General features: G+C 39.9%; 1 protein-coding gene across 4 annotated transcripts in view; it reads right to left on the reverse strand.

Annotated features, from left to right (window-relative positions):
• nf1a (neurofibromin 1a) overlaps nucleotides 1–13,348 on the reverse strand; it is a 123,665-nt gene that overhangs the window by 11,556 nt on the left and 98,761 nt on the right. For all 4 annotated transcript variants that reach the window (XM_041940005.1, XM_041940003.1, XM_041940004.1 and 1 more), the window contains 6 exons: nucleotides 10,896–11,175; nucleotides 10,481–10,695; nucleotides 9,194–9,255; nucleotides 8,959–9,100; nucleotides 1,716–1,817; nucleotides 1,060–1,200 (listed from right to left, as the gene is read on the reverse strand). In XM_041940005.1, coding sequence (XP_041795939.1) covers nucleotides 1,060–1,200; nucleotides 1,716–1,817; nucleotides 8,959–9,100; nucleotides 9,194–9,255; nucleotides 10,481–10,695; nucleotides 10,896–11,175 — 942 coding nt within the window. The remainder of the gene's footprint in view (nucleotides 1–1,059; nucleotides 1,201–1,715; nucleotides 1,818–8,958; nucleotides 9,101–9,193; nucleotides 9,256–10,480; nucleotides 10,696–10,895; nucleotides 11,176–13,348) is intronic.

The following is a 13,348-nucleotide window of genomic DNA, read 5'->3' on the forward strand; positions in this document are numbered from 1 at the left end:
TGGGAAACCCACTTTTATTACACTTTTGCTTGGTTTAGCACAGTTTTTTGCACTTTTTGGATCCTTGGGGACCCTTTTGGATTCAGCCACAGCTTCGAGCGTCCCATGTACACACGTGAAGAATCTCTAAGTCTGCGTGGCCCTTCTCTGTATGCGGACAAGCCCGTTGTCCCCGCGGAGATACGGAGGAAAAGGAGAGGCTGCAGAGGTGGACGAAAGAAGGGGAGGACTTATATTCCCTCTGTCATCACGGGAAACATCCGTTCCATCTCTAACAAGGAGGACCTGACTGCGCTAACCCGGTAGCAGAGGGAGTACCAGGAGTGCAGCCTCATGTCAGAGACGTGGCTGAATGGACTGATACCGAACTCTATGGTTTCCCTGAACGGATTGACACTTGCGCGCGCAGACTGGAGTGCAGCGGAGAGTGGTAAGAAGAAAGGAGGGGGGCTGGCAGTGTATGTGAATGAGCGCTGGTCCAACCAGGCGAACGTGCACATGGCCATGCGGCCTTACTATCTACCAAGGGACTTTTCGCACGTGATTGTGTTTTGCATGTATATTCCTCCTTCGACGCATGTGAGCGGCTCCACAGCGCTGTATAAGGCCAGTTTTTCCTTGCCACTATTGCCCAGTGCTCACTCACGAGGGAATTGTAGGGTCTCTGTAGATAAAGAGTTTGGTCTGTATCTGCTCTAAATGTAAAATGTCCTGAGACAACTTTGGTTGTGATTTGGCGCTATGTAAATAAAATTGAATTGAATTGAATTAAGTAGTGCAAAAATAGAAACAATAAATACAAATAATGATGAGGCAATAAACAATATATACATTTATATATATTCGAAATATGCATTCAAGTAACTTTTTAAATACACTGTCTAATGTGTCCTTGAGCACCTCTCAGTGCAGCCTGACTTTCTGACTGACTCTCCAAGCTCAAATGAGAGTGTATATTATGAAGAATGTACTGGCTTTTAGTTCACACAGCATTTATCTGTGGGGATGGGTGAGCTGAGGAGACCTTGTGCTTTCTGGGTTTTGTAGTGTGTGTTTTACCTTGTCATTGAAGACACGCATTGTGTCCAGAGTGTGGAGGTTCTGCTCCAGCAGGGCTGTTCCAGCAGAGTAAAGGTTGACTTCATCCAGCTGCAACACAGCAACTGCCACCCAGAACAGAGCTTTGTGCATGGGAGACTCCTGCAAGCACACAAGGGGTTGGTTTGGGCACAAATGAAATGCTGACTATTCAACCAATTTAGAATTTACATGTTAAGTAATTATCTTAGCATATATATTCCACAAAATAACAATCCAACAACAGTTATGATGGCTGCTCCATCTTTCCTCCAGAGGGGGAGACCCTCCCACTCACCTGCTCAGTGACAAAACATGCACTCTGCTAAGTTGTTACACAAAACTGGGAGTGGAAATTGCTACATACACTGTAGAGCCTGTGCTTTGTTAATTTTCAAACCAGTCTGCTGGTTGACTAAATATCAGCCACAGACACATGAGGCATACAAATATTGAGAAATCATTTTTATTGGAGAAAAATCAATAAAGTAGGCACAGACTACCCTTCTACCCAACACTAACAGCTGCAGGTAAGGTTAAAGAAATCATTCACATTGTTAGTATTAATATTCAGCATTAATGAAACAGAGTGGTGACATTTTGCTGTGGCTAGCACTGGATCTAGAGTGGTTGTATACCTTGCTGAGTAAAGGCTGCAACTTGGTCAGAGCAATGACTGTGGCCTCTATTAATACTTGGCTGTTGTAATTGTCTGGACCCTTTAGACAGCTCTCCAGACCCTATGATGAAGAAGGAAGCGAGAAAAGGAACAGGAGCAAGATGTAGGGAGAAAAGGGACAAGGAAGAACAGTGAATAGATTTTCTAGAAAGTCATTTCATGGCATTACAATCCGAAATATTCATAGGTTAAAAAGAGGTTTCACCTGTGCATTCACCATATCAATTAGCTATTACAAACCCCCATCCAAGTAATGCTATATGAACATTTACATCGCTTGAAGAAAACTTTTAATCAAAATAAGACATGAAAATTTGTGTACCAACCCTATGTTACATAAAAGCCTGATACCAACCCAAATGGCATCTTTTTGTAATTTCAGAATTCTATTGATGTACGTATCACACAGATTTGAGAAATACAACTTTACTTTAATGTATACAGGGCCTCCTCAAACCTCCATCAATCAGTATTGAAGTAACATTCAATCACATGTCTCTGTATGAAGTAAAATCATATATAGAGTAGTAATAAATAGGAAAGAAAGTAATCTATCAATTTGGCCCATGTAGTAATATCCTTTATACAATCATGTGTTCACAAAGTGGTGAACTGTGCTCCATCCTTGCTTGTGAACAACTGAACATCATGATATCATCACCTGTTACCAAGAAACCTGTGCAATGTTCCAAACAGGCATTCTTTGAGCATTCAAAAACTTTTGCTGCCCCAGTCCGAATATGTCTGTAACATGCTGCCGGCATCAAATTCAGAATAAGAATATATTGACGGGGGACTTCCGGGTTTGGACATGGCGTGGAAAACTCGACTCACTCAGGCTAAAAACACGACGACAGATGAAATGGAGGAACCGCTAGCTAATCATGCTATGGATGAGGACGGTGGCCACGAAACGATACACCTCGCTGGAAGCGATGCTGAAACGGGCACGGATCTAGGAATTATCAGTAAGGAGATAAGAGACTTGAAAACAGAAATAAAAGATGCCCTTCGCTCATTTGGTGAAACGTTGAGGAGCGACGTGAAAAAAGACTTGAATGATTTCAAACAGGATATCAACCAGCAACTTGCTAAAGTCGCCACTGAACAGCAGCTGCATAGCGGCAAGATCAATGAAGCTGAGTCGCGGATCGAAAAGCTGGAAGAGTGGGCACAGGAGGCTAACAACGCTCTTATCATCTCACTGAGTGAACAAAAAGCCCTTTGTGATAAGTTAACTGACCTAGAATCCAGATCAAGGAGAAATAATCTCCGTATCTACGGAGTTACAGAGGGAGAAGAGGGCGAGTCCGCGGCCATGTTTGTTCAGGACCTGCTTAGACGTGAACTCCACCTGACGGAAGATTTTAAAATTCAAAGAGCGCATCGGTCACTTGCACAGAAGCCTGCAGACGGAGCCCAGCCGAGACCCATTATCGTGAACTTTCTGGAATTCTCTACCAAAGAGAGAGTTCTGAGAGAGGCATGGCGAAAGAAAATACAGCTGGGGAATAAAGTCCTATCATTTGACCACGACTACGCGACAGAGGTTGTGCAAAAGAGAAAGGAGTATAATGTTGCTAAAAGAATCTTGAAGGAGAAAGGTGTCCGGTTCCAGACTCCATTCACCAGGATGAGGATCCACTGGGCGACGGGAACTCGAGTCTACAACAACGCGGAGGAGGTGAAGCAGGAACTCGAGAGACGCGGACTCGCTGAGAAGACCCCGACACCGTCGTACCCGGCGGAGGTCGGACAGGAGTCACGGCTCCGCACGGCCATGGAGTAGCAGCGCAATGCGGGATCCCGGAGGACCCACACACCAGCAGCTGCACGAGCCAAAGAAAAGCTGCAGGAGTTCCGAAGATTGTTGGACTAATATCAGCGATTATATAATGAAGCAAAACCGGTAGGAATGTTCTGATATAGCTTGTGTTTTTAGTTGTCAGAATATTGGTTACCCTGTTATCCCTATGCTAAAAGAAAAGTGACTATCAGAGGTCTGGGTTATTTTCTTTTTGTCTCTTACTCTTTAGTTCTAAAGTTGGACTCATTTAGAATGACTTTAATCCTCACCGTAGGACCTGTCATTACTAAGTTAGGCCCCTCTTTATTGAAGAGAGTTTTCCCTCGATCCACCAACGGGATCAGACTGTTAGAGGACGCAAAGATCCTCAATTGACCGGAAGTTCAACTATTATATTTACTGTGTTTGTTCTATGCCACCGTTTTGGCATTATCAGTGGGGCCATCGATGTTTTCGTTTATTTTAATTCATAATGCAGTGTAACAATGTGAGAATAGCATCCTTAAATGTGAATGGCTTAAACAATACAATTAAAAGAAGAAAAGTAATGGCTAAGATGAGGAAAGAAAAAATCCAAGTATTATATTTACAAGAAACACATCTAACTCAGCATGAACACGAAAAATTGAGGAGATTTGGATTTAAAAATACCTTTTTTAGCTCATTTAAGAAAGGTCCAAAGAGAGGAGTCGCTGTATTAATCTCCAACTCTGTCAGTTTTGAAGTCATCAAAGAAATAAATGACAAAGAAGGGAGATATGTAATAGTAAAAGGGAGATTGAATAATACTCTAGTCACTTTGGTCAATGTCTATGTGCCACCTAACTCTGATCGAATATTTTTGAAATTATTGTTTGAGATCATAGCCCAGGAAAATGAAGGAATTCTAATATGTGCTGGGGATTTCAACATGATTTTGAATGCTAAACTGGATACAACAAATAACAAGAGACCTAAGACTCATCTATCAAAACTTGTCAGCACCTCTTTAGCTGAATTGGGGATGTTCGATGTCTGGAGAGAACTCCATCCATTAGAGAGGGACTACACGCATTATTCTGCCCCACACGCAGTGTACTCCAGAATCGACTATTTTTTTATGAACACAATAGATAGATATAGAGTACAGGAATGTAAAATAGGGGTAACTGACTTGTCCGACCACAGTATTACTTACCTCAATATTCATCTAACTAGGAGAACCAAAAATACTTTATGGCGATTAAATGTGGGTATGCTGAATAACCAAAATACACAGGAGGAGATTAAGAAAGAAATTAAACGCTGCGTGGAGGACAACTTGAACAGCCCAGTGGATCCTACTATATTATGGGACACGGTTAAAGCTGTAATGAGAGGGAGGTTGATATCGAGGGCAGCTCACCAAAAAAAGACTCAAGAAGAAGACTATAAGAAGTTAGTTAACCAACTAATAACACTGGAACAGCAACATAAAAATAATAAAGATGATCTGGTTTTGCAACAGATGATCGGTGCAAGACGGCAGATAGTTGACATTCTAGGTCAAGAGGTTGAGAAAAGACTAAGATTCATAAAACAGACCTATTATGAATCTGGCCCCAAGGCAACTAAATATCTGGCAAGAAGACTTAGGGTCCAGCAAGCCTCCCATACAATACATAAGATTAGAGACCCCATAACGAAACAACTACTATTCAAGCCTGAAGAAACAGAAAGGGTTTTTAAAGATTACTATGAAAACTTATATACCCAACCCACAGCAAAAGGAGAGTGCGAAATGAAAGAATTCCTTGAATCTTTGGACTTACCTGCTATTGGAGAAGAGCAAAATAGAAAACTAATTTCCAGCATCACAAAAAAGGAACTAGATGCTGCAATTAGCAGATTAAAATTAGATTAGATTAAAAAAACGCCAGGTAGTGACGGATTCCCCAGTGAGTGGTATAAAACATTTAGGGAGGAATTAACCCCACTACTTCTAAATTCTTTCAATCTGACTCTTATGGAGGGCAAACTGCCCCCTTCTTGGAAAGAGGCCATAATTTCGGTTATTCCAAAACAGGATAAAAATAAAGAACTTTGTGAATCCTATAGACCTATTTCAATTCTAAATGTGGATTATAAGATCTTCACTTCAATAATTTCCAAAAGATTTGAAAATTTTATGTCTGATTTGATAGATGAAGATCAATCAGGTTTTATTACAGGCAGGCAGACTCAGGATAACATTAGACGCATTCTCCACATAATAGATCAGATGCAAAGACAGGGCCTGAGAGGAGCACTAGTGAGCCTTGATGCAGAAAAGGCCTTTGACTGTGTCAATTGGAGGTTTCTGTATCAGGTTCTGGGAAAACTAGGGATTCATGAACAGATAATACAATGTATCCAAGGTCTTTACCAAGAGCCAACAGCGAGGATAAAAATTAATGGAAACTTAACAGACAGATTTATTTTACAACGGGGAACTCGCCAAGGATGTTGTTTTAGCCCTACTTTGTTTGCCTTATTCATCGAACCGCTGGCACAAATGATCAGACAAAATGACAACTTAAAAGGAATCCATATAGGAAAGCAAGAGCACCGGATAGGGCTCTTTGCTTATGACGTTATTATTGCTCTCCAGGACCCGGACAGGACATTTCCTATTCTGATGTCGATATTAGAAGATTATGGCAAATACTCAGGCTATAAATTAAACATAGCAAAAACACAAATTCTTACACTGAATTATTCTCCTGGTCGAGAACTTAGAGAAAAATATAAAATCAAATGGAATTCCAAAGTAATTAAATACCTGGGCGTGGTATTGGCAAAAGAACACATCAAAACATTTGAAATAAACTATAATAACATTAACAATAATATCAAAATCGATATTGGGCGGTGGTCGGCCTTTAATATGGACTTTGAGACACGAATTGAGGTAATAAAAATGAATGTTGTACCGAGACTGTTATACCTTTTCCAATCCATCCCATAGATGATTCCAGAAACACAATTTAGACACTGGGACAAACTTATATCGAGATTTATCTGGGCTGGAAAGAGACCAAGGGTCAGGTACAAAACACTTCAACTACCAAAAGAGGAGGGGAGGCTGTCATTGCCTAATCTGAAACAATACTTCTACGCAGCCCAAGTAAAGTTCTTGGTCTGTACATGCTGCCCTCTGTATCAGGCAAGATGGAAAGACATAGAGGCCAAGATGGAAAACTACCAGATTCAGGCAATACTAGGGGAGATAGGAAACAAATTGGCTCAACAAAATGAAAATGAAATTATCAAACAAACACTGGTTATCTGGAGCAAGATGGTAAAAGAATACAATATGGAGGGAGACATCAATTTATTAATTTGGCCTGCTCTAGACCCCAGATTCGAACCTGGAATCAGTGATGCTGAATTCAGACGATGGTGGGACAAGGGCATTACAGCAGTATGCACATTAATTCACAAAGGGCGCTTTAAAAGTTTTAGTCAGCTACAAAGAGAATTCGGACTAGAAAACAAAGATTTTTTCCGATATCTTCAAATAAGAGATTATTACAATAAAAGAATCAAACCAGCACTGTCCAACTGTCCAGAGAGGGCAATACAGTGATAGATATTCTGACTGAAGCCTACAAAAAGAAGAATATGAAAATAATTTCGAAAATTTACCAGGGTCTTCAGAAACGGAATGGGATCAACACAGGATACATTAGAACAAAATGGGAGAAAGAACTAAACATAGAAATATCAGAGGAGGTTTGGCGTTCTATGTGGCGTGCACAGCATTCATCTACAAGCTCAAAGAAGTGGAGAATATTTGGCTGGAAAAATTTGATTCGTTTTTTCATTACACCTCTTATAAAAAGTAAATTCTCTCAATCACAAGAACAATGCTGGAGGCAGTGCGGAAACATGAACGCAGACCACTCCCATATATTCTGGTTATGCCCAAAAATTCAAACTTTTTGGGGTATTGTATGTATTACTGTGGGAAAGATCTTGGGATACACAATTCCTAATGATGTCATGGTCCTCTATTTTTGTGTTTTAAACGAAAATGTGATTATTAAAAAAGACTGGTATTTATGTAAAATAATGTTGATGGCCTGTAAAAAAGCTATAACAAAATGCTGGTATAAAACTGAATCTCCAAGCATTAATCAATGGATTGACAGAGTGAAGGAGATGTGTTTAATGGAAAAAATGACTTTCTCTCTCAGATCTAGTGGAGCAATCTTTCACAGGAAATGGAAGAAATGGACTGCTTTTATCAAATCGATTGAGGATGCCACACACTAACAAGTAAAGACACTGGACAAGAATTATAGTATTACCATTCGAGGAGCCCCCATGTTTTTGTTTGTGTTCTTGTTTTACTTTCTTGACAGTCTGTTGTCAACTTGTTCATTTGTTCTTTCTTGTAATTGAAAATATTAAATAAATAAAAAGTATCAAAAAAAAAAAATATATATATATTGACGAAAATCAATTTGGAGGTAAACAGGTAAAACATTAAATATATTGTGTGTTTACTGTTTTCAACTGAGTATATGCCAAAAAAGTATCACATTATGTTTGATTTAAGTTTCACACACTGAGGGTTGTATAGAAGAACTTCACTTAAATACATATTAAAGAAATTAGTAAGCAAAGAAAAGGATTATCATTAAGACATTACAGACAATCATTTTACTGTATGTCTGGTTTACTTTTACTCCATCTCCACAATACAAGAAAGGCTCCTGTTTTGAAATTTCGACCTTTAAGAAACGTGCAATTTAAACCTGTGATAAATTACTCTGTGAATCCTGAAAGACAATGTATAAACTATTCAGCAGGGTCTGCTTACATGGTCTATTTTATATAATTTTATTTTTAACACAATATCGTCAGACAGGGACTATGTTTCCCCCATTCCACTGGACAGGCTGAGCATGAATTTATCAACCTCTCATTTAAAATTTAACACCTTGTGTAGATTCAGAATAAAGATGTGACATGCAGAATAAAGAAGAGGCAAAATCTATATTCATGGCCTATCAAGCAGTACAGGGGAACTGCAAAGCTCACTTTGAATTTATAAACATCTCCATTATCAGGTTTTCCAGAGCAGCATCACCTGTTGGCTGTTAAATAAATGCATTGTTGACTGGCTATGAGGTGTTGCAAAAATTGGCTTAAGTGCCTGACGGTCCCTACAATTTGACTACACACGTGCCAAGGCAATGGAAATGTGTCCATCTCCTGATGACAAATGATTTGGTACTGAGGTGTTAGAAGAAAGTCACAGATAGTTAGTTGTTGCCTAATTTGACAATAGTGCAGGTTGCTTTCTATTGATTTTTAATTAACTGAAATGTGTCATAATCACAACATAGGTTTGACAGAGAGGGTCGTATGAGTGATTGTGCGCTCTCACCCGGTCTATGCTGAGGAGTGGGCTGGCCTTGCTGAGGATTCGGATGATCTGCTTGATTTGGCCGTGGCTCACCCTCTTACTAATACAGCCAAACACCACCAGTGCTCTGGGTTGGAGAGATGGGTTGTACTGGAATGCAAACCTGGAATCCAAACACACACAACACATGTGTTCCACAGTGCACATTTATGTTCTTGATATAGATGCATTACAATAAGATGGAGGAGGGTCATACTTCTGTGCAAGTTCTGTCCACTGGTCTAACCACTTGCAGGCTGGGATGTCCCTCATACAAGCCTGGAGAAAAGACAACACAGAGCAAACAGACTGATAGAAACTGACAGACCATGGCAAATCTCTTACTTCGAAAATGTACAAACAGCGAGGTGCAGACCAGTGTCAAAGGCTTAGCAGATCTGTCAGAAATAATGTGTCAACGCGTGGGAAACACTGGACCCTCAAACCTTTACGGGTCAAGAACAGAGAACCCCACATTTGGCTGTTAACCGCCAACACAAAGAAAGTTTGCTAATCAGCTATTTAAAAGATCACAGTTTTACAGTTTTATATTGACAGTAAAGATTAAGAATTACTTGTTGCATTTCAGCCCTGTTTTGCTCCAGAATCAAATTAAGTATTGTCACACCGTGGTGAGGTCTGTCTCGTCTTGTGGTTTTTGTCTTGTCATTTCATGTTTTATTATGAAGGTCTAATTCTCCTCTCGTTTCAGAGCACTTGCCCTTCCTCACGTCACCTGTTGTCTCCACCTGTTCCTGATTACCCTCCACGTGTTAAATAGTCTGCGTCTCCCTTGTCTTGTGCCAGTGTGTCTTTGTCCGTCAGCGATTCAGCCGAGCCTGTCTTCTCCCTTGCCCTTACCACAGCCACAGCCTTGTTCGTAAGCTCTTGTTTCCTCTTCGTGAGCTTTTTTTGTTTGTAATTTTGTAAATCTAGTTTCTGGTTTCTTTTCCTTGTTTAGACCTTAGCCGATTTGTTCTCAGTGATTTTCTGTTGGATTATTTTTGTTATTTAGATTCCAGTTCCTCCGTTGTCTAGGAGTGTATTTTGAGTTTGTAGTTTTCTTATCTAGCTTTCTGTAGGTCATTACTGTTTTCATAGCCCTTTGTGTTATCCTCCTTCGGGAGCGTTTTTTGTTTCTATTTTCATAGCCTTAGTGATTTAGTCTTATCCTCAGCGTTCTCTGTTTCTTTGTTATTTTCATTCAGTGTGTAAATATATATTGTGATTACATTTTGCCCTAGAGTAATTTCATAGCCTGTTTGTTTAACACTCAGCGAAGGGGTTCTTGGGTTACGCAATAAAGTTCTGTGTGAGTAAATCTCTGCGTCTGAGTCCTGATCTGAGTCTCACCCTGACAAGTATTTAACAAACTGAATATATTAATATTGCTATAATACAGACATGTTTATTATAATAACATTTTCAGCTACATCCCCCAACTCGCTGGGTATTCCTATATGAAAAACACAAATGTCTAGTTAACTTGATTTTCTCTGCTGACCTCCATTATCTCCAGTAAGGCCTCAGTAACGGTCTCCAGGGAGGACAGAGCGAATGTCTCCCTCTCATAGGAGCCCGGTGAGAAGGACCGGTCTCTGTAGCTGGAGCGAAAGGCGATGACAGCGGCTGACTTGACTTTGCTGATACCGAACAGCAGGTAGAACTTGGGCAGGGAGAACTCAGTAAGGCTCAGCCTCAGAACTTGCTTTGTCTCCTCTGAAAACATTGAACACATCAAACATTCATTTTGATAGGACACAAGTTGCCTTTATTTTTTTTGTGTGTCCACTGTGGTGCATGTGTGCTACCCACAAACTCTCTCTGGCTCTCATATTAGTCACCCACACCATTCCAATGCATTGTAAGATTGTTGAGTTTAATGACAGCAGGCTACTGGCTTAATTAAACGTCCTCACCACTGAAGTTGAGCTGTGAGCAGGTGCAGAGGGAGTGGATGATGTTGATAACCAAACCGTGGGTGGAGGCCCTGAGGGACAGTGGCCCAGTGGCTACCAACAGGGTCACCACATGGAATAGGTAGGGCAGGTGGGCTGCAACATCCAGGGAGTTGTTGAAGGACAGCATGAGCATGTAGCGTGCCAAGATGGCGATGTCATCCCACATCAAGTGCTGCTCCAGTGTGGGTGTTGGCGACAGGCATGTCTTGTCTATGATCTTACACATTCGACCAATAACCTGCCACAGAGAATAAGAGACATTCAAACTCCACAGGCAAAAGCCAAACATTTCATACAAAACACATAGAACATTACTCAGCAAATAGTTGAGTCTTCCTTGACATAAATTAACTGCCATGTATCATGGCAAAGCCTATACTGGATCATGACAATATATCTGTATCTCCCCTCAGATAAGATCTCACTGTGCAGCTGTGGTCAGGAGTCATGACTTTGTCTGTGCAAAACTGAGACTATTTCAATCAAAAGCCCCCGGGAAAGTTATGTAAACTTGCTGGAAAGCTAGCCAACATTAGGGTGTGACTGTGTTTGCTCCAGTGTCCAAATCAAAACACAACATGTCTTGTGGCTTCCCCTGCTTTCATTATATTACTACTTATTTTTTGTGATAAATTTGTGGCACTTTAATTCTTATCTCAAATCACTTGAAATAATGAACACATTTCACATTTTCTATCTGTGTTTAAAGCTGTGAAATTTTTGGCCACTTGGGGGCAGCAGAAGAAGCTGTAAACATGGCACAGACATGTTATCAACTTATAAAGCTGTTATGGTGAATGTGGTAGCAAACAAACTTATTTACACATGCAGCAGACACAGAGCAACATTAGCATTCATTTGGAGTCGTGTTTGGGTCCAAATCCAATGTTGTCTTTCTTTTAGCTCTGTTTTTGATATCCACTAAATATGTTGGTCCTTAGTCTTGAGCAGCTCGTGTACAGTGGGTTTTACACTAATACAGCTGTCTGCTGCTGCTGGAAATAATTCATTGATCGATGATGATAGCAGAGTTTGTTGGCCAGAAAACTAATAGCTAAGAGAGACCAAAACATTCTAGATCTGAGGGAATTGCAAGAAGCCACTTGTTCCACATTACACCTAATCATCTGATCCATTGATCCATAGAGCAGCACAAACCTTCCATACGATCACTGAAATTCAACCATCAAAAAAAGCTTCCTGGCTGTGAGTGGAACGAGCCTTTGTTCATCTTTAGCTCAATATTATTATTATTATAACTGTTGTTCCACACAAGTTACAAATAACTTCTATTATCAAGTTTAAGTTGCATGACTCATGTAAAATATCATGTAGAAATGTACTGAAACTACTCAATCTACTGTGCCAAAACTATTAAGAACATTTCAGGCTTACTGATGAATATGATTCTAACGAAACAATCCACAGAGAGGACCCGCGGTAAACACTGAACTTGTCTTTTTGGATATGGAGCTAATACAACAACATGGCTACGATTATAACCAAATCGAAAATAGCATTATTCAACTCTTGTGCACAAGACAAAGACTTCAAGAACAACAACAGACAAGGCTCCATTGTGTTTAGCAGGCTGTCCTGCCATGACATCAGACAGCAACCCTGTGGATAACACCAACATAAAGATTCATGTATGGTCCTACAGCCGTGCACACTTGTTAATTTGATATTCATAAATTCAATACAACACTTTGGTAAACCACAGAAAACTACTGAGGGGAGCAGCACTTCAACTTAAACATGGACTGGCTTTTTTTAAGTCAAAAATCTTCACAATGGCCACTATTCAGTGCAGAGCTGTTGTCTTCCAAAACAGGAGCCAGGGCCTGGCTTTTCTATTGTGCCTGTGTATGATGTGTTTATCCGAGTAGCAGGCTGAATTTGGATCCAGAGCACACAGATGATGGATAGTGAGTGGATGAACTTGTCTCTTTGGATACTCTAAGGAGTGATTTACAGCTTTGGATTTATTTCTTCCATTCGTAAGTAATTCATTTTTACATTTATTGATGATTTCAGTGTCAGTGTTAAACTGGTACAGAAACTAAACTATTAACAAAAGTTCAATTTATTCACCTTGTCACTTAATAACTATAATTAATAAGATTTTGTCAATATTGTAATCACGGAGTGTCATAATTCAGCAATATGGAGTAATATACACTGAATGTGATAATGTAATAAGTCTAGGGCTGCAACTTCGGATTATTTTACCAATGATCAAGATGACTTCCTAAAATGTCTTGTTGTGTTCACAACCCAAATCCAGTTTACTATCACAAAGGACTAAAGAAACCAGAAAAATCCACATTTAAGAAGATAGAATCAGAGAATTATGACTTTTTTCAACCTAAAAAATGACTCAAACTGATTAATTGACTATCAAAATAATT

Source organism: Chelmon rostratus, chromosome 7 (genome assembly GCF_017976325.1).
Source record: "Chelmon rostratus isolate fCheRos1 chromosome 7, fCheRos1.pri, whole genome shotgun sequence".
NCBI lineage: Eukaryota > Metazoa > Chordata > Actinopteri > Chaetodontiformes > Chaetodontidae > Chelmon > Chelmon rostratus.